The sequence below is a fragment of the Haemorhous mexicanus genome, chromosome Z (assembly GCF_027477595.1).
Source record: "Haemorhous mexicanus isolate bHaeMex1 chromosome Z, bHaeMex1.pri, whole genome shotgun sequence".
Classification (NCBI taxonomy): Eukaryota; Metazoa; Chordata; class Aves; order Passeriformes; family Fringillidae; genus Haemorhous; species Haemorhous mexicanus.
The window spans coordinates 80579172-80600050 of record NC_082381.1 but is presented as its reverse complement, the minus strand read 5'-3'; the positions used below and the strand labels follow the sequence as shown (position 1 = coordinate 80600050).

The 20879-nt window shown below is 41.4% G+C and overlaps 1 protein-coding gene across 3 annotated transcripts in view; it reads left to right on the top strand.

Annotated features, from left to right (window-relative positions):
* UNC13B (unc-13 homolog B) overlaps positions 1-20879 on the top strand; it is a 208002-nt gene that overhangs the window by 71971 nt on the left and 115152 nt on the right. For all 3 annotated transcript variants that reach the window (XM_059837153.1, XM_059837152.1, XM_059837151.1), the window contains 2 exons: positions 5124-5450; positions 7364-7454. In XM_059837153.1, coding sequence (XP_059693136.1) covers positions 5124-5450; positions 7364-7454 — 418 coding nt within the window. The remainder of the gene's footprint in view (positions 1-5123; positions 5451-7363; positions 7455-20879) is intronic.

Sequence of the window (20879 nt, the reverse complement as noted above, 5' to 3'; positions counted from 1 at the left end):
CTCTTCAAAGTGGAGCCCGTGTCTTCTCAACCAACCTCAAGTACTACAACTCTGCCAAAACCCAACAGCAGAACTGTGACTGAGCCGAGGCAGAAACCTGAGAAGACTGGGGGTCTTCAGAGTGCCAGTATGCCATGTCTGTCCTCCACCCCCAAGGAAGAGATGAAAACAGAAGGCATGGACAAGCAGGTCTCTCTTAGCCCCAGGTTGCAAGAGGAACAACAAAGTAAAAAAGCCATGGAGGAATCTCCTGAGAGTAAAAAAGTGCCTCCTGGAAATGTTTCACAGAAGCCAGTGAGTGCAGGTCCCAGAGGAAGCCAGCTGGGCCAGCCAGCTGGGCAGCAGAGCAGCACACCCACAGTCACACCAAAGCAACAGGGAGGTCGTGTAGGAGACCCAGCTAATCGGGCAAAACCAAAGCCAGACCAGACGCCCAAAGAGTCGGGTTTCAGTTTGCCGTTCAGCTTCTCTGATATAACTGCTCCGAAATCCCAGCCAGCCAGTAAGAGCATATTCTCCTTCTTCACTGGATCAGATGAACCAAAGCCTTCAGCACCTGCTGCTGCTCCTGCTGGTGGGAAGCAACAAGAAACAGAGGGGCTGTTCCATCTGCCCTCCTTCTTCTCCAGTGGTCCAGCTCCTGAAAAGAGTGTACCTCAAAGAAGTACTAGTTTTAGCTTCTTCAATTTGACATCCTTTTTGGATGAAAAGCCACAAACTACTCCAGGGCAGGAAAAAACAACTAAACCAATGAATTCTAAGCCACCAACTGCTCCTAGACAGGAGAGTAATACAAAACTAGCTAAAACAGTGAATACTAAGCCACATATGAAGCAAAGTGTTCCCACCGACTCTTCTGTCAAAACCAGCAGTGCTACCATGCAACAAGATGCAGATAATAAAAAAGAAGCTGATGATATTATTGCAGCAGTCACTGGTAAACAAACGTCTAATGACCTCATGATCCCGGAAAATAAATCAGAAAAGCTGGCAGTGGACAATGTAGAAAGTATTGCTGCAGTAGCTGAAGAGAGTGATTTAGAAAAGCTTCCACAGATCAGTGGAGAGAGTGACTTAGGAAAGCTTCCACAGGCCTGTGAAGAGAATGGCTTAGAGAAGATTCCACAGGCCTATGAAGAGAGTGGCTCAGAAAAGCTTTCACAGGCCAATGAAGAGACTGGCTTAGGAAAGCTTCCACAGACCAAGGACACTGCAGTAACCAGCTTGTCTGCTCCTGGTCCTTGCATTCAGACTCCCGCTGTGCAGGAGGGATCTCAGGACCAACAGAGTGTTTCCCCAAGGGCAGAAGAAGATGCTTTGGGTAATATGGAGAAAATGAACAGTGTTGCATTTCCTACTGATGAAGAGGCTTATTCTTCCAAAGAACAAACTTCTGAAAAGGTTGATGATAGCATGGCCTCTGGTGATAAGATGGATTCCCAGGGTCTAAATGACTTAAATAGTATGAGTGACTTGAAAAATGAAGTGGTCTCTGAAGAAGCACGTGTACAGAGTGAGTTGCCAGAACAAGAAGTACCTGAACAAACTGACAGATTACAAAGGGCTCAACAGCCACATGTTCCTCCTAAAATGCCAGAGGCACCTAATTTGCAAAGCAAACCAAAGGAACCTGAGAATGATAAATCAGTTCTGGATTCTTCAGTTGAAATGTTTTCAAGTTTCATGACAAAAATGAAACCACCTAAAACATTTTCTGGTTTCTTTTCTCAACCTCAAGCTACTGCACCTCCACCTGCACAGAAGAGGAGCTCCTCTTTCTTTGGTTTCTCATCCCTCCCAAGTGGCCCAGCACCAGCTTTCACAAGTGATATATTTGGCATCTTCAAAGGTCCAAAAGAATCTCCAAAAGAGATGCCTCCGAAATCCACCCCAAAACCTCAAAGCACTGGTGTGAAAGATGTCACTGGGTCTGTTCCAGCAAAAGACTCTAGGGAGCCAGAAAACACAGCTGCAGCCAGAGAGTCTAAAAGAGATGTCTCTACCTCTGTGAAGAAGGATGTAATAGCTGCTTCAACAGGAGAGAACTCCACAGAAGAGTCTCCTATGAAAACAGAAACTGAGGAGAAAAAGAGTTTGGAAACCTCTAAAGAGGAACCTTTGAGTGCCACTCCTGAAACAGGAGTCTCTGGGGAGAATGAAGCCCTTGAGGTGCTGCAACAGGATAGTGAAGCACAACCCTCTGAGGTGGTAGATGCTCTGCCATGCCAGTCTGATCTCAGTGGTGCAGCTGATACAGTGCAGACTGAGACCACTGACCAGGCAGATGTAGGTACTTTCCAACCAGCTGTGGAGCCTTCAGGTGTAGCAGAGGAAGAAGTGGCTCCTGCAGACAAGGCAGCCTCTGACATCCTTCACACTGGCTCTGCTGATGAGCTCGCACTGGAAATGGAAGCCCAAACTAACAGGGCAGACACAAACCTTTCCCAGTTAGATGAGAGTGCTACCCTTGAATCAGAGCCTGCTGTTGCAGGGGATCAGGCCAATGCTGGTATTGATCAGCAGGACTTGATCAGTAGTAATGATAGCAAACCCACAGCTCCAGCTGATGAGCCCAGTGTTGGTCTGCCTGAGCTGAATGAAGAAAAGAAAAGTGAGGTAGAAAAGCAAACTGCTGAACCGGAAAAACATTTAACAGTTGAGGGGGTTCCTGTAGAAGGGGTTGCTTCCAAATCTGACTTGAAGAAACAGGGTAAACCTAATAATGTTGCTCCAGATGCAAGCAGTAGTAAACCTGTCTTTGAAATACCGAGCATACCCAGTTTGCCAAAATTTGGCTTTATGTCATCTTCTGATAGTGGGAAACCTTTTGGGTCATTCTTCTCTCAACAATCACCTTCTGCTAATAAAGCAGGAACAGATGAGGGCCTCGTGTCCAGTTTTAAGAAACTCTCTATGTCTCTGTTTGAAGGAGGTGGTGAAGAAAAGGTGAGTAAGCCAGAGAGTGCCCAAGGAGCAGTATTTGGGAAAAAGCTAGATTTCTCCTTTCCCTGGCAAAAAGACATCAAGGAGACCTCTGCCAAAAAGGAACCACATGTACCACCACAGGCTTTGTCAAAACCAGATGACAAGGTGTTAGGAACAGTCAGTTCAGAAGAAAACTCAAAATCTGCAGTCTCGGATCAAGTGACTGACGCAAATATAGAAGTGAAGTTGTCTTCAAAGCAGCCTGACGCTGTAGACAATGAATGTTCTGAAGTGCCATCTGGTGCAAGCACTGTTGATGATGATACATCCAACAAAGAGCTGGGAGAGAAGCTTGACAAAGAGTCAGGAGATCAACAGAATGTGATTTCAGGTGAACAGCAGAAAGAAGATCAGGAAGAGGAGTGTGTGCCAGAGAAGCCTGAGGAGAGAGAAACTGGGGTTGATTCTGCTCCTGATGGAGCAGTACTACATCCTGACACACTGGCTGCAGATCTGCATAGCGTGGAACAACTGAATGAGAAAAGGCTAGTTACAAATGAGGCATAATAAATGGGATTTCACCATTTATAATGCAATGCTGCAGCAGTAGAGAGTGGCCTTGGTGTCTGATGTTTGTAGCTCAGTCCCGATCCCCTCCCTGTTGTCAGTGTTTGTGATATCACTGGTGACTGTCACAAACAATATGGCAAACTGCAGTAAGTAGTTACGTACAAGCCTTTACACCATTTCCCCCCTTTTTCCACTCCTTTTCTGTAAGTGTAATTGAATTTCTCCTGTTCTTATAATGTGTCCTACTGAACAAAATGTTCTTAGTAGGCTAATTTCATTAGCCTTTCGGAAATTGTAGCCTTTGTGTGTTAATTCTGCTGCGTACAATTCATTTTGCTTTCTTGTTTAGTGATAATAATATTGTATTTGCTAAGAAAAAAGTAAGAGATAGAATGTATTGGTAGGGAGGAACATTTTGTTCTCAAAATACAAGGTAAATGTTTTAAATTTTAGAGAGAAATTCGACTTATCAATGATACATTATAGAACTACTTAGGTTCACTTCATATAACTGAATGTATTAAAGCAGTTTCAGAAATATCAGTGAAGGTATTCTAATGCTCGGTCTTCCTAAAATCAATGCAAAATTTATTTCATGCAGTTACAAAAGTTCCTGGAGGAAGATACCTGTATTTCATGAGTGCATTGAGTGCTGTGCATGTGCTAAGTTACAGTTGCCCTTAAAAATCAAAACAGAGGCCTGCTACACTTAAATTTAAGTATATATATAATTCTGTGTAATGCAAGTGAAACTTGTTCCTCTGATCATACAGTTGCAACTCTGCACTCACAGAACTTCCTGGCTCCAAATTCTTCCAAGATTGCAAGAGAAAAATATGAATTTTGCTTAATTCTTGGCTATAGTTTTCCTGACTGCATGAGAAATCTCCATCTGCTGTATTTTGTTTGAGGATTTTAGGAATTCAGTCCTGAAAGTGGTGTCTTGAATCACAGAGGTCACACCCCTATGTGTGGCTTTTCTTTGAAAAATTTTTCCATTTTTGTAAAAGGTTGTAAGTTGAAGGTTTTGACAGTCTTAATCTTGACTGCAACATATTTTATCATAAACTTTTAATACATAAAAGTGAAGTTAACTGTATTTTTTAACAACAGTCACCTTAAATAGATGTGATAAAGATCCCAACTTCAGGAAAACTGCTGAAGACAGAAACACTTTCACTCTGAATTGCTGTGTTTCCATCCTTATTCCTCTCTCGTTATTGGAATATCTTCACTGCAGTTTGTAGCTGGTGTAAGATGAAGCAGTAGTTGGTGGAACAAAGGCCAGTGTATAGAGCATATGTGAATGTGTGTATATATATATATGTATGTATGTGCATATATATATATATGTGTGTGTGTATATATATATATATACACACTAAAGAAGTGTATATGCTCTATATGCTGGTAGATTGTGTATCAAGTATTTCTACTGCCAACCAAACTTTTGAGGTTCACAAATCTATATTTACTTAATAATCATAAGAGTATAATAGTTAAGTATGACTTCATAGAATGCCTTTGCAGTAATATTTAGTGTACTGCTCAGTTTTTTACATGTGCAGGTTGTTTTGTGTTTTTCCAAGCCACTGTTTTTTCTGATGGACTTTCTTACTCTCTCATAGTCCTGCTGGCAGTAGTAGATACGGCTCCTCTTGCAATGTCAGCCAGGAGAGCTCTCACCTCAGTGAGCTGGAACATTCCCATGAAAGTGCCCACGGTTCTGAGCAGGAGGATGATCACCAGGAAAGGCAGTCAAATCACTCTTACCACAGTTCGAGCAGCTACCAGAAGGATGGTCAGGCATGGCTCAAGGAGCAAGAGGAGCCTCATGGCAAAGGAGAGGAGGAGAAGGTCTGCAAAACTGAGGAAAAGCCTGCAGGCCATTCTGCAGCTCAGTTGCCTCTGGAACTTGAGAAGCCCAAGGATGTTGATGCAGGAATACAAATGAGGTGGGTGAAGCTATTACCAATTTATTTTCAGCTAGTTCAAAGAGGATTCTTTTGTTTTCTGTTTCCCAGGGCACATTATGTACATTGTTCTTGCAGCCTTTTCTGACAACTGAGGTGATGTTCTTGGTTTGTGAAACATCTGTTGTAGAGACCCAGTTACTTATGGAACATTGGCTAAGGTGAAGCTATGTTTGCCTTGTGTGCAAAGAGGAACACTTGCTAAAACTGTGGTTTTTGTGTGTGTAAAGAGGAACACCACCTTGGAGCTCATTTGCTGGATTTTCTGTTTCTGGTTTGATGAATGTACTCTGGCCCCAAAATAGTTGCTTCCATTGACCATGTGGGATCAAGTTTATGCTTGAACAACCAGGAATAACGTTTTCATGGTTACAGCTTCACTAGTTCCATTCTTGTAGACTACCACCGTTAGAGTTGGTGTTTATGTAGTTGTAGGTTGTAGAGAATTACAGCATGAATAGACATTTTGGTCTGACTCACTGTGGGAACTTTTCTTGTCCTTATACTTTGGTTTTCCAAGCTGTCAACAGTATTGAAAACAGGCTTCAAAAGTTTTTCATCTAAGTTTGGGCGACCTGGGTTTTGCACAGGTTTTACATAAATTTCAAATTTCACTACTTAAATTTGGGAGTGACAATTTTCCTTGAGGTAGTCAAGTCATTGCAGCCCCTGGATGTGGTTTTACTTTCATAAGTATGAAGGATTTTTATTTTAATCTGGTTTAGTTAGATCCATGGGAAGATGTCTGCCTGTCTGTACCCTTTGGAGAATACAGCTGGTGTCACTGTGCTTGGATGATAGAATTAACTACAGGAGTTCATGTGTAGGCAAGCCTTACACTAAAGATGAAAAGAGGAAAACAAGACGAGAGAAGTGTTAAACTGTTTTTAAACTCTGATTCACTTTCCTCTTTTCCTTACAGAGCAGCAGGAGTCTTGTCCCAGAATGGCTGGCCTATATTTGTTCACAGGAAAGGTTATTCACATAGTCTATTTCAGGCTAATTTAGGCATCTAACTTGGATGCTCCTGCCTCACGGTCTCCCTTTCTCTCCACCCTCTGGCAGTGCTCTCCTGTCTCCATGGAGTAGTCATGAAACTTAGCTCTGAGTGTTGATCCCTAGAGCTGCACCTGAGCTAGACCTGTAACATGGATGTGTTTTGGTCTCATCTATGGGGATGTTTTATACAGTCAGCACTGTGGGGTGGGTGCTTTGCAGGCAGGAGGTGTTTGTTTTTGTGATTTACACCTCAGCAACATACAAAAGTAGGAATGCAACCAAAGGCCCAAGGTATCACAAGCTTAGGGACAGCAAGATGTGCTGTGGGCACCGAGGTGGAGCACTGGTGATAGATCTGTCCTCTTGAAAAGCTGTAAGAAAGCGTGGAGTGACAGAGGTTCAATGCACAGGGGAAACTCAGGGCTGAGCCCTATTGCCAGCGTTTCCAATAAGGAAGGGCTGTAAATTTGTAGCAGGAGGAGTAGGAAGGGGCAGTGGCCAGAAAAAATCTGCAGCAGGCACAGAGGTATAAAATGTTCCATCCGCATCTTTATGTTTGATGCCAGTTATGATATCATTGTGTTGCATTGGCTTGATCTGGTGTCATTGACTGCTTTCTTCATATTTGCACAAACATCATCTTCCTCCTGGGTTTGGATTGTGTACAGATCATATCTTTCTGATCATCAGTTCCCACGGTGGCTCCTGATTTTAAGAAAACCTCTCCTTTAGCTGCTCACTTCCCAGAGCACATGCACGGCTGTGCTGATTGGAGCCTGTTGGTTCCTTCAGAGCTGAAGCTGTAACAAACCAACCAACCAACCCCTATGTGGTTAATCTTTATTGCTACAGGTAAGTATCTTTCATGTAGTGATTTCCTGTTTCTTACTTTCAAGTTACCAGGGTGACATTGAGCCACCACCGTTTCCTCCAGCAAGAGCCCGTTGGATTAGAGCCATTAGCAAAGTCAGACTGCAGCTTCAACAGGTAGGATGGAGTATTGCTTTTCTCCTTTGCTGAGCTGCTGTGGCTCAGGGTTTCACTTCTTCTTCATTGTAAGGCACCTCTTGGAGTTTTGATGTTTTGCAGACAAAAATTGTATCAAATGTATTGTGTAGGACTGCAGCATGTTGTGATGGTTTTAGAGCTCTCTGATTCTACCAGACATTTTTAGCATCATTGTGTGGAACTAGAGGTTAATATCAGAACAGATGCAGAAGCTGAGAAATTACCTCTGAATTTGTAAAAAATAATAATGGTGTCTAGGACTTGAATGGTTAATTCTAAATTGTTTGAAATGAAGACTTTTTCTCAAGGCAACTTGAGGATAGCTTGTTAGTTTAGTAGGAGTTATCTGTATTATTTGTCGTGTGAAAATGTTCCTTGGGAAACTTTGCATCAAATATTTTTATATATACTTATTGAAAGTGGGTGTATAGTAAGTCTTGGTATTTCCATCTCATGAAAGTAAGATTTAAAAATAAATAGTCTTGATTTGGGAAGTCAAAAGGAAAAGGTTGTGACATTTTCTATAACAGTATAAACACTCTTGTTTTAGCAAACACTGTTTAAGAACCAAAAAAGTTGGATTTAAAAAAAATTCGTAAGGTTTTATCCATCTGTATGCCCACAGAAAGATAACATATGGTGTTCATGTTCCCTAGATTTTGCCTGCTAGCCCAAGTGCAGAGTTAATATATTTCACTTAGAAATACTACTTTCTTCTAGAGATAACTTGTTTTGTTTTTATATGAGATTTTACAGTATCTGTCACAATCAAGACTTTCTCTTGTGGTATCTGTCACAATCAGGACTTTCTCTTGTGGATTTTTGCAAATTTTCAAGGACTGATTGTTGTTGCTTTGCATCTTAGGAGGCAAAATAGAATTTCTCTTGTTTTATCTGGATTGTAAATGCTTTTTCATCTAACAGTGGCTTCACTTCTGAATTGAGAGGATTTGTTACAAAACTCTCAGTATGACATAGAAAGTGAAGAACACTACTAGTATTTAAGAAGAAATGAGCTTCTGCTGTGATTTTGTAGAGTATGGAAACAAAACAGTTTAATTCTGTGCCATATGGAAAACAAGTGCACAAACAAGGGACAAGAGATTCAACACCACCTATCCATGGATCTCTCCCTTTTTCTGAGAGAGTAGAAGGGCCATAAGGTGGTTCACCATTGTTTTGTGATTCTGCTGAATTGGAAGGATACTGTGCTTTGAGATGATTGTTACTGAAACAGTAGTTTAGTTTTGATAGCAAAACGTCGTTATTTGCTTTGCCTTGACCACTGCTGACAACTATTGATCAAATTTTTCCTTAAACCAAAAAATGTTGGAATTGGAGCTTTCCGAGAGCTTCCTCTGGGGAAAGCTGCCTTTTCCGTCTAAAGACTTTTCCTTACATGTGCTCTAGGTCTCTCCTGTTCCATATGAATCCATATCTCATGATTAGACAAGGAATACTGGAATAATAAAGGGCTACTGCAAAAACAGGACAAAGCCCCATTTGCTCTTCTTGTGTTAACTAGATGACCCTTTTTCTTTTAGTCTTTTCTTGCCAGGATTTAGGCACTTTTCCATCAGCCTGGCTTTTTTTTTAAATTTTCTCTCCTACTCATTTCTTTATTTTCCCTGAAGTGCAGTGTCCAAAGCTCAATGTAGAAATCCAGCTGTGAGCCTGCTCATGTGCACTACAGAGCAACCAAGACTTTGTTCTCCTGCCTGTGGTCCTGATATTCCAAGATAATCTGGCTGTCCTGCTGTGATGGTGCTTTTTATATCACAGGCTATCACTGATGCATAGTTAGCCTTTTACACTCTGCAGAGCTGAGGTTCTTTCTGAAAAAGGGTTTTGTCACTTGTTGCATAGCCTGTCTTTGTGTTGGCTTTGAACTTGTCCTTACAGAAGTTGTTTTTTGTTGTTTTTTTGTTTTGTTTTTTTTTCATTTTGTAATCACTTTGTTGTCTGGGTTTTCCTTACCGTTTATGTGAACAAATCATTCAGGTTGTCTGTGACAAAACCAAAGCTGATGGCCTGTGTGCTACCAGAGTTCCCTGAGGGATCTTGCTTGATACATTCTTTGAATTTGGCTACCATGATTATCAATTTTTTACCAGTATGTTTGCATCTATTTTAACAGCTTCATCGAGATCACAGGGTATAGAGGTTCTATTATTCTCTCTCTACCCCTTAGAATAATTTAGCTTGTCATGGAAGGAAGTTGAATGCATTTGACACAGTTCTACTCTTGATGAAACCATGCTCACAGTTATTTCTCTCCTTTTCATGTTCTAGAAGATTTGCAAATAATTTGATTATTTGTTCCAGTCTTCAATCCCCAGGGAACTGGAGTGTGTGTGTGTGAAGCTAGTGCTTTTATAATTATACAAGCCTTTCTCTTATTATTTTTTAAGCCTAAATACTTGCTTTGTCTTTTTCAAATCTTCAAGCGTGTTGCCTGTTTCTCAAGTTCTTAGTGCTTAGTGATTATCAGTGTTGCAACCTCGAACCTGAGGATAGATGTTTGTCAGAGCCATCTGACTAAACAGAGAAGGTGGTTATTTTTTTTAATTTTTTTTCTTTACTGTAGCCTCTTTTTAATAACTTTCTAAACCTTTTTCCTTTAAAAACCCCCCACAACAATCCAGTATTAGTTCTGTCAGTTGCCTGACTGTGCTTGTTCCTTTCATTGAAGACCTGAAGCAATTAAGGCATCAAATTTCCAGCATTCTTAATGCCACCTGATGATACCTCTTCCTATGAATGGCATCCATCCTTTATTTGTCATATTGTGTATTCATTGCTAGATGTTTAATTTTCTGCTTCAGCCTTTTGATTCCTTTCCTGTGCAATCATTTTTGTCCTTAAAAACTTCCTCAGGAAGAGAGTTCAAGCCCTCCTAGAAGGCAGGAGGTTTCTTCACTGGGTCAGTCTTCACTGATTTTTCTCCAGTGATGCTGTTTCATTAGCTGTTAACAGCTTCTTGAGCTCCCTGGTCCTTTAAGCCTCTTTCTTTTGAGCTCTAGTCATTGAGTTTTTATTAGTTTGTGTTCTTGAATCACATAGTGTTTTCTAGCTTGTCTAATTCCTTTCCTTCTTGGTTCCTCAGATGCATTTGCATCCTCATTTCTCTCTGCGCTTATGCTCAAATCTAGAAGAGTGTCTCTGCTATTTGCTTTCCGCGCAAGTTGAGTCATCAGTTTCTCTATAGATTTTATTTGAAAGTCAGTGATGCAAAGACAGACTTTCAGATGAGGATCAGGGTTTTAAAGGACCATGTGGTGATAGTCTAAGCAGGTGATTTTCTTGGTAGCTAGAAATGATCATGTCTCATTTCTCTGGTCATTGTATTAACATCTTTCCATCTTCTGTCATTTCCTAAAAGCTTTCAAGAGGTCTATCCTTGTTTGTTCCAGCACTTCAGAGCAGATGGTTATGTCCCTAGTGTTGGAGGGGATGTCTCCAGCACACTTCTGTCTTCCTCTTTCTCCATGTGTCATAACATTTCATGAACACACTTAGAGCTCCACCTCACAGATCTGAGGGGCTGGACTCCTATCACATGCACTAATGAAATGATTCTTGCAATCCTTAATTGTTAATGATCTGACTGAAATTTGAAAGAATAAAGAAAAAGTCCAAAACAGAAAAAGACACCCAAGAAGTTTCCATATGTGATGTGATTATAAATCCCCTGAGCAATTCAGCCTCCTACCTGGGAAAAGATTAATATTCATATGAATAATGTACATGCATCCTACATTCTGACCATGAGTCAGAGAAATGTAGTATTTTAATTAAGACTTGACAGTTACGAAATGGCACAGGAATTTGTTACTGTGCATGTTTAAAAAGCTTTGTTGTAGCATGCACGTACGTTTTGTTCTTCACTTCTGCTGTTTTTCTTGTTCTCTTTCTCTGTGAAGAGGAAACTTAATTATGCTAGAATCATCTAGGGTTTTCAGCCCTGCAAGGAATGACTCAGTAATCCTCACCTTCACACTTAGAACTTCGACTACAAAGAGGGATTAATTGATAGTTCATCTGCTGCAGTCCCTCAGTGGAAGCTTCTTTTCCAGAAGAACAAACACGTATATATTGCATCTTCAACTTGCAGCCCTCAGTAACTGAAATAGCCTCCAGCTAGGGACACGGCTATGTGACTTCTAAAATTATACAAATTTGAATCTAACTTTTGTATAACAGAAGAATTGGCAGACCGAAGAAGAGCAAAAATTCAGTTAAATTATCAAATTACCTCTCTTACCAGCTCTTTTAAGTATATTTAAATATTAGAAGAGCGTATGGGATCTGGGATTTTCTCCACTTACATTGAATTTTTTGAGGGAAGAAAAAGTTTTATGCATAATTTTCCTCTCTTATGTCAGTATATTAAATACATCAATTGACTTGTTTTTTTTCAAAACCTAAATAGCAGGAGCAGTGTTTCCTCCTTTTTTAAGTAATGCCATTTTATACCAATTATTTTGATTTAACCTTTGTCTTTCCCTGTTAAATATCAATAGTGTGTTCTTCTTGACTGATACATAATCAGGTCACAAACTGAAATGGCAGATGTAGTTCATGACAGTAGTTTTCTGGAATATGAAGATCACTTGAAGTAGCAAGGACTAAAGGGGGTTTTCCTTTAGTGTTGCAGGTACCCTGTCATATCCTTAGTCTGATTTTCTCATGCTCTATAGCTTTTCCTCTGATCAAGCACCTGCAAATATTTAAGAATCAATAGGTTCTCAGTTTTAAAAGCCCTGGTCCTGAGGGTGATGTGTTGGTGATTTTGTAGTGTGAAGCCCTATTTTGATTTTGAGAAAGCAAGCTGTTGCTGCAAAGCACCAGTATTCCCTTCATAAGCAACAGTGGGATGGCCTAAGGAGTCTTTGCTGGACTTAAAGTCATGGTGAAGAGACCAGCAGGTTCTGGTGCCAGTTTTGGTGGCAACTTTGATTGTAAGTTACCTGCCTGTCCCTGTGTGAAATTAGCCTCCACATGTGAACCCAGGCACTTTGATCTGTAATACCAGGGACTGTGCACCTGTGAAGAACAAATTGTTTTGAGCCAGTCAGCAAAAGACTGGAAGATGTCCCTTTCTACCTCTTGTGGATCTTGCAGTCCATGCAATAATTTACTTTTGGCATTTTATTTCCCTTAAGCTTTGTTGCCTAGGTGTCTCTTTATCAGTCCCGTGAAGATGAGTAAGCTCTGCATTTTCAGAGCCTCCCACGCAGTGGCAAAGAAGCAAACCGAAGCACTGTGACTCTAACAGAGAGTTACTAGAAACTTCTCTTCATGCAGAAAAAGTACATCTCCAGTTAAATATCTTCCTTCTTTTCTATGTAATGATCAGTGGAGGTTACCTTAACCTCCACCAAAATAGTAACGTTCCTGATCAAGTGTTCTAGGGGTCAGTGTTGGTGGGGATCTGTAGAACATTCTTGTGGTCATGAATTTGCTGTTCCTACCCTCAGGTGGAGATCCTATTGGTCAGGCATGATCTGAGGGTTGCTGTCAGCAGTACTGCAGACTGTCTGGTGTTAGGTGGCTATGGTAGTCAAATCCTTTCTGAAAATGCAGCTTTTAGATCTCTTGGGGATTGCACAACAGTAGTTATTTAGAAAGCATTCGAATACAAAAGTACTGGGGACCATCTCCTCATGGCATAATCTTGGTTCTCTCTGCTGCATCTGGGTTTCCAGGCTGGCAAGTCTTGTGAGACTCTCCAAAGCCCTTTGTGCCTTTCCCAAGGCAGCTTTTAGTGTGGGATGATTCCCTGGTGTTTGAACAATTTATGTCTGTTGTTGCCTCTCTGTCAGGAGCGGTTCAGCTGACAGGCTGTGCTGAAATGAGGGAAAGCTTATTTTTTCTCCAAATACCTTAAATAAAATACCTGCATATTCACATCTCTTGGGGATAAAAGCCATTTTTATTTATCCTGAGATTCCCGAAGACTTACTATAATTTTTTAATGTGCTTTACAATGAACGTTAGAGCAAAGCGTGTACATTTGCATGTACACACCATAAAATAGTGTGCCTTCTTTAGCTGCTGTTGTGATTTTTGAGCAGCTGTTTGATAACCTTGCCTCCAGTGGAAAAGAGGAGCCTTTCCCCTTTTAGAGCAGTTAAAAGAAATGGTGTCTTGTGAAGCAATGTGCGATGTTTGCCATGATGACCACAGCAGCTCAGAGCCTGCTCAGTTGCTCTTTCTGCAATCTTCTCCAACATATCAATATATTGACCCTCCTCTCTGCTAAAACCCAGTTTTGGTGTTGATGGTCTGTATCCTCTGGCACACTAGGCATCGGTCCCCTTCAGTTTTCTCAATATCTTCTTGTTGCTGTTTAGGAAAAAATCCAAACAAATTCGGGGGGCTTTGCTTCTCTAGACCTATGCTGTAAACTGCACATAATCTGTAAGTCACAATTAATTTGAAGCCCTTAAATGGGAATCCAGTATTAGTTTGCTTTTCTTCTGAAGTTTATTCCATTTATTTCCTTAAAAAGAAAGAGAATGTGTTTGTGCAACATCTGGGGTATAGTTTACAAACATGGTGTGTTCCACCATCAGGTGCATCTCTTTCTTGGTGGCAGTACTGCACAGTATGTTCAGGTAATCCAATTTGCTGAACTCTGTGCTTCTCTAAGGTCATAATGACAGCATTGGTTGCAAATGGACTGTCATGATACAAATTAATTTTCTTAAGGTAGGTACGTCTAGAATAGAGGAGGAATAGGACTCTTGGTTCTGATCTAAATACTGAGTGACACTGACATTTTGACCTAGGTTTGCCACTGTTTAGAAAAGTGCATTGACTGCTAAGATGTAACACTCCTTCAGGAGTGCACACTTCTGTGCACTCCCTCAACTGTTTGGACATCTTATGGTCCTGTAAAGCAAGTTTTGATTGTGACAAGTAGGTGTTTTCTGAAGGAAAAAGTATCTTAGTCACTTTTATTCATCTCTAGGCAAGTGTATCTCTGCTGATCAGAGAAAAAGATGTGGGTGGCAGCAGTGTGCTGGCGATGTGAATAGATGACCACAGTTGAGTTGTCTTGTACTACTCCTAGATTCTTGATAAGACTGTGTATCCATGATTTCTGCCTTTTTTCTCCGGGAACATTTCTCATAGGTTATCAAGTCACAGCAGTTTCTGTGGTGGTTTTGTACAGAAATGATCTGAGTGTGGCAGGCTGAAGTAACTGTGTGCACATAGCTCATCCCTCTGAACTGAGGTAAACTACAGTTAGCTCTTTTCTCTTGTCTGATGCTGCCCAGCTTGCATTCACATTTGTACTGAGACTCTTCCAAAAACCCTCTTGACCAAGTGATTGTCTTTTCTCAGGACCTGCTGCAGAGGTGAATCTTTCAGTAAAAATGAAACACAGATCTCTGTGAAGAGGACCAAGTCCTCTAAAGGCCGTAGAACAACACTAGAAATGGAGCTGAGACAATAATTGCCAAACTCCCCCCTTTACACCGTTTTTTGTGGCTATAATGGTGGCCAGAATTACAACAGTGTGCTCTGGCAATAGAGGTTGTGTCTGATTTGGAATGGGGCACAAAAACTTGTGGTGTCCTGATCACCTCGACATGACACTCATGCCTATGCTTATCAGGAAAAATTGTGAGTTTCATCTGACACTGGAGTAAGCCAGTTGCTTCTGCTCAAAATAGGGGTGCAATGGGAGAGGTGGGTGGGGGGACTCCTACCTGCCACATACGCAGCCCTTAAAAATAGCATTGGCTGTTGGGAGAGCCAGACTTCACACTCTTATTTTTAAGGATCTGTGTGGGAGGAGGGGATATTTCCCAGTTCTGTGTATTACTGAAGCAGTCTGTACAAGAAATGCTTCGCCAGAGAGATAGAAGTGGGCTTCAGCTTACAAAGCACAAGAGTTTAAAAGATGAGCTAACCAGCACTGGCTGTAAGCATCATAAACGAAGCAATAACTATTCGTGCAATGTTAGCAAATGCACTGAATAATGACGTAACTTCATCGGAAAGGCCAGAAGGCCAGAAAAAATGGGCTAGGACTTTACAATTTTTGCTTTTAGTCTTGCTTTTCTCTCAGTTGTTTCTTGTTTTCCAAGCTGTGTGGTTACACAACATGTTTAGATGTAAGGCAGGGTTACCTTGCGTGCTTCTGAGCCAAATTTTGGAGTCATGTACAGATTGTGTAACTGAAGTCTTCCAGTACCATGCATCCAGATTGAAATAAGATGATTGCTTTGTTCCCCCCCATTGTAAAAGTGGTATTCAATGCATGGTGCTACATAGCATGTAAAATCAAATCATAGAATCATAAGATGGCTTGCATTGGAAGGCTCCTTAAAGATGATCTAATTCCAACCCTCCTGGTGTTGCCAGGGTCACCTTCCCCTAAACCAGGTTGCTCAAAGCCCTGTCCAGCCTGACCTTGAACACTGCCAAGGATGGGGCATCCTCAGCTTTTCTGGGCAACCTGTGCCAGTGCCTCATCATCCTCACAGTAAAGAATTTCTTCCTAATAGGTAATCTAAACCTGCTCTCTTTCAGCTTGAAACCATTTTACTTTGTCCTGTCACTTGTGAATAGTCCTTCTCCATCTTCCTTGTGGGCTCCCTTCAGGTACTGAGAAGGCCACAATCAGGTCACTCTGGAACTTCATCTTTTCTGGGCTGCACAATCCCTACTCTCTTAGCCATGATCCATCCCTCTGATCATCTTGGTGGCCTCCTCTGGGCTGACTCCAGCAGGTCCCTGTCCCTCCTGTGCTGGGAGCCCAGAGCTGGATGCAGTGCTCCAGGTGGGTCTCAGCAGAGCAGAGCAGAGAGGCAGAATCCCCTCCCTGCCCTGCTGCCCACGGGGCTCTGGATGCAGCCCAGGACACATTTGGCTCTCTGGGCTGGGAGTGCCATGGCAGGACATGTGCAGCCTCTCACCCACAGCACCCCAAGTCCTTCTGGGCAGGGCTGCTCTGGGGCTGCTCATGCCCAGCCTGTGCTGGTACCAGGGGTTGTCTCAGCCCAGGTGCAGCACCAGCACTTGGCCTTCTTAAACCTCATGGTGTTCCCATGGGTCCACTTCTTGAGCTTGTCCAGGTTCCTCTGGATGACATAGAATTGTTCGGGTGTGTCAGCTGGCAACAGAGTAGCATTTTTATTTTCTGCATGGAATTCAACCAGGTCTTGTGATGCAGGAAACAAACAAATACTGCCTGTTAGGATGTAGTTCTTAATGAGTTAACCCTTACTGAGTTGATAAGAGCTTTCTTTGCATCCAGACTAATTTCTTGGTATTCAGATGGGATTTTTAAGCCATCTGATAGACACACATGTGCTGTCTGCTGACTGCTCATATTTAGTCTGGATAGGTTTGTGACATTGTGGAGGACTGATCAGATGAGCTGGATTTGGGTCAAACTGTGTGTTCATTTCTGTTGCTTTGATGGTTAATGACTGACACTTTCAAAAGAGCTTTTCAGTGGTTCCCCATTGGTTTGATTTGAAATCTGGAGATAGTAAAGGTGGGACCAGTTCTTCCTTTCCTCGGTTTTTGAATCTGTAGGAAAAGGCCTGCAGCCTTTCCTGGCAGTCTGTGAGCTGGGTTTATAACACACCTCCTCTGCTGAAAGGCACTTGAGAACATCAGTGTATCAATATCTGTTCTGCAGGAGGAATTTCCTGAGGTTGTTGACAGCTCTATCCTTTGTGTGCTGTAAAACTAAAGATGATTTGGGCATGAAGCTGGGGTGAAATCCCAAATGTAGCTTGAGATTCTCATCTGTTGCTCAAGTGTGCAGGTACCAGATGCTGTAAGGACTGAGGTAAATCTGAGTGCCAGTTTACTGGGGTGCTCTAGGCAGGGAGTCTGTTGCTGACTGGATGGCTTTTGCTTTCACGTTTGCAGGATGATACAGTACCAGGTGAGCAGTGGTGCTCCCCTCTGAACTGTGGGGGTATGTGCTCAAAACAGGAGTATCCTGTTTAAGCTGTGTTTATGCATTGGATCAGTAAGAGAGGGAAGGGATATTCTGGGTAAGTGTAAACTCTTTTAGTCTGCCCTCACTAGTTAGGGCTGTAGAAATAATTATGAAAAGAAAACTTTTCCTGGCAAATGGGAAATTACTAAAATTAATTGCTTTATGCTCCATGCTACACTGTGGCAAGCAAGGTAGGCAATAGGTCCCTTCTGCCTGTATTTCTGTAATATTTCTAATATGACGCACAGGAATCAAATCAAATGATTTGGAGAAAATGGGGACTATTGCAAACATCAGAGAGTACAAGTTGGAGAGGGGAACCCAGGGTGGGAAGGTGCTGATGTTGTGTGAGATGAGACCAAACAAGTATGGCTCAGCGTAGTAGACTGGAAGCTAAGGGCAGATGTTGCTGCCATGTACTAATAGAGCATGGGAGTAAATATTGGCAAGTTTGCAGCTATTTAAGTGAAAGGTTCATGTTAGCACAAGAACAGAAGGGCATAAGAACAAACCCAGGCTAGAAATCAGAAAGTGATTTTATTAATTGTTAGTGAGCAGCTTCCAAATTGGTTTCTTTGCCCTTTCTAATTAAACTGAAAACAGGTTTCTTTATGAATGCTATTAAATGACAGTTGCCTGTGGTAGCAAAGAATAGGGACTTCATCATCCAGACAGCCTCTAAGTAGGCTGTCAGAAATGTCCGTGGAACCACAGCCTCCGTCACTGTTCCTTATAGCATGACCTCCCTGTGTTCACTCTACGTGCCTGCCTGCCTTTGCTGCCAAGCTGCCACATTGCAGGACCCTGTGGGTTTCCAAACACAACCAAAGGTGTGTAGGAGAGGTATTTGCTACTTAGAAGCTCTCACTGAACTGAAATTGTGAAAATAATGTTGCAGCCTTTCGTGAGTTCTGGCTTTTCCATAAAGTTGCACAGCAGATATTAAGGATGCTAGACTGTGTGAGGGGTTTCTTGAAGAATGGGTGTTCTTAGTGACCCATGTCTGGTAATGAGCCCGTCACAGATACAATTTTGTTTTCTGATGAATATTCACGTGGTAATAGTTCAGAAAATATGGTATGGTTTGTAAACAGGTTTGTTCTTAAATCAGATTTTAGAAATTCCCCATGGAATTTCAATTTCTTATTTAGGCAGAAAATTTCAATTGAGTTCATAGTCATTAAAAGTTTTTTAAAAGCTAGCTCTTGAAAATTATTTTATAGGAGACCTTGAAAAGCAATAGAGACAAAATGAGGGACATGCACTAAAAAGGATATAATAGAGCTGTCCATCTAGGTGCAAATTTAGATAAATCAGTTCAAGACTCAGTTCATTTAGCCTCACTTTGGTTAATACTTTAGGTTGTTGCGTACAAGAGTATTTGAAATACAAATAGAAATTGCTTTATGTGAAAGATCAGTTTATTTTAACCATGTCTCCATCTGGGTTTTATTTTTGTTAATGAGTCAATATTCACCTTGTATTTTAAGACAGCAAACACATTTTTGAGAAACTGTTACTGAGAAACTGAGAGTGCTAAATTTTAATGCAATTTATTTATATTTTTCTATTTTTATTCAGTGTATTATGTTAGTGCAACAGATTGAAATCATGCAAGTTTTTTTGTGGTATCTCATATAACGGGTAGTTGAGGGATCCAGTTTTGTCTACACAAATACCTATGGATTGGCTGGTGTATTCACTCTGAATTTTGTTATGACTAATTTAAGGAACTCAATTTAAAGCAAGTACAATTCTCCTTCAGATTTTGTGACATGGATGCATGTTACTCCTCCAAATTATATCACTCTATTTTCAGCTTGCAGCAGTAATAGCTTGTTAATATACAACTGTTTTACAGCTGCCAGAATGATCCCTTTTTAATCTGGCCTTTGTGCCCCTTTCTCTGGGAGGTTGGAATGATTTCTGTGACCTGGGAGTGTTGAGCAGTGGCAGCAGGTACAGGAATAACCCCATCATACCTGCTCAGTATTTGAGTGTGTGCTTTGGTCCCTCCCATCACAGATTTTTGCCAGAGGGGCTAATTGGCCTCTAAATGACTTGACTCAGGTCAGCTATGTTATCAAAACCTGGTTTGTAGTGCAGTTTTCATCCTCTTGCAGAGGCTTTCTTAGTCCAGGCATTTTTAATTTTTTGCATTAAATTTCTTCCTCTGCCCCTCCCAGTAAGCTGAGCAGGCTGACTGGATTTCCAGAGCGCCTTAATTCAGGCCCAGTGTGAGCCTGTCAAATGCCTTCACTGGCAATGTGAAAAGTGTGTCTGAGTTTATTAATATGGGGGTGATTGCTGGAGTTGACTTTGTCAGACCCCTGATGTGGCAGTTCTTTTTTTCTTGTTCAGTGTCTGTGTTAGTGGTGTCCTCAGAGACTGACAGAGCCTTGTATGGGGTTTGCAGCAAGTATTTGTGGGACATATTGGTTTATTAATCAACTGCTGCCTTCTGCAGGGAATATAAATACACAAAATTATTCCCACCAAGAGAAAAGCATATTACTTAAGCCAGGAGACATAAAGGTGAAGGTGGGCTAGATAGTTTTTCCCTACTTTTTCAAAGCTGGGGCATATGGAGCAATGAGAAGGAAAGTGCTGGTGGAGGACACAACTTGTTAGCAGAGGTATCTGAACATTGCTTTGTAGGATTTTTAGTTGTTATTCCCCTGCCATGTTATTACATGATGCTGGACAAGCCACTGTAGCTTTTGAAATTATTTTTCCATTTCCTCTCTCTCAGATTCATGAATTGATTTCTGTTTATTTGATTTAAGATTCTGGAAATGAGTTGTCAGAGCAGTAAGTGAAGTAGCTGAAAACCTGGACTTAGTGCTTGATATGCTCCCAACTTAATTACTTCGAGAAATCTGGGGTTTGTTGTCCTAAGATGAGTGTTCAGAGAAGAAGCTCTTGACCTGATACTGCCCTTGTACTTCAGTTGTAGTGGGGACTTTTTAACTTCACAGGTATGCTGTCAAAACACCAATTAAGCTTGAATTACTTTGGTAATATGATGAGGAGTGCCCCTTAGCTCACTGCATGTAATGGTGGTGTTACTATAGTGGTAGGGTCTGGCTGTGATATAATGAATAAAGCATGCCTTCTTTCTTTGAGTAACATCAAGGAAACAATGTTAAATAGTTTCTTTTTCACTGAGCAGAAGGACACCTTCTTCTAGCTGAGAAAAGGGAGTTTACCTTCAACCAGGGAAAGAATTGTGGAAGTTCATGTAGAATGCTACCTTGTAGGATCAAGGTACGTATTTTCTTCAGCCAAATCCCTTTGTGTTGGACTGACCTTGCAGAATGCATGGACAATTTTGTGAGAGGCAATTTCCATGTTCTCACTGTCAAGCTCGGGTAGGAAAAATGGGCTCTGCAATGTGTGAACTAAGCTGTTGTGTTGTGGGAAGCAAGGTT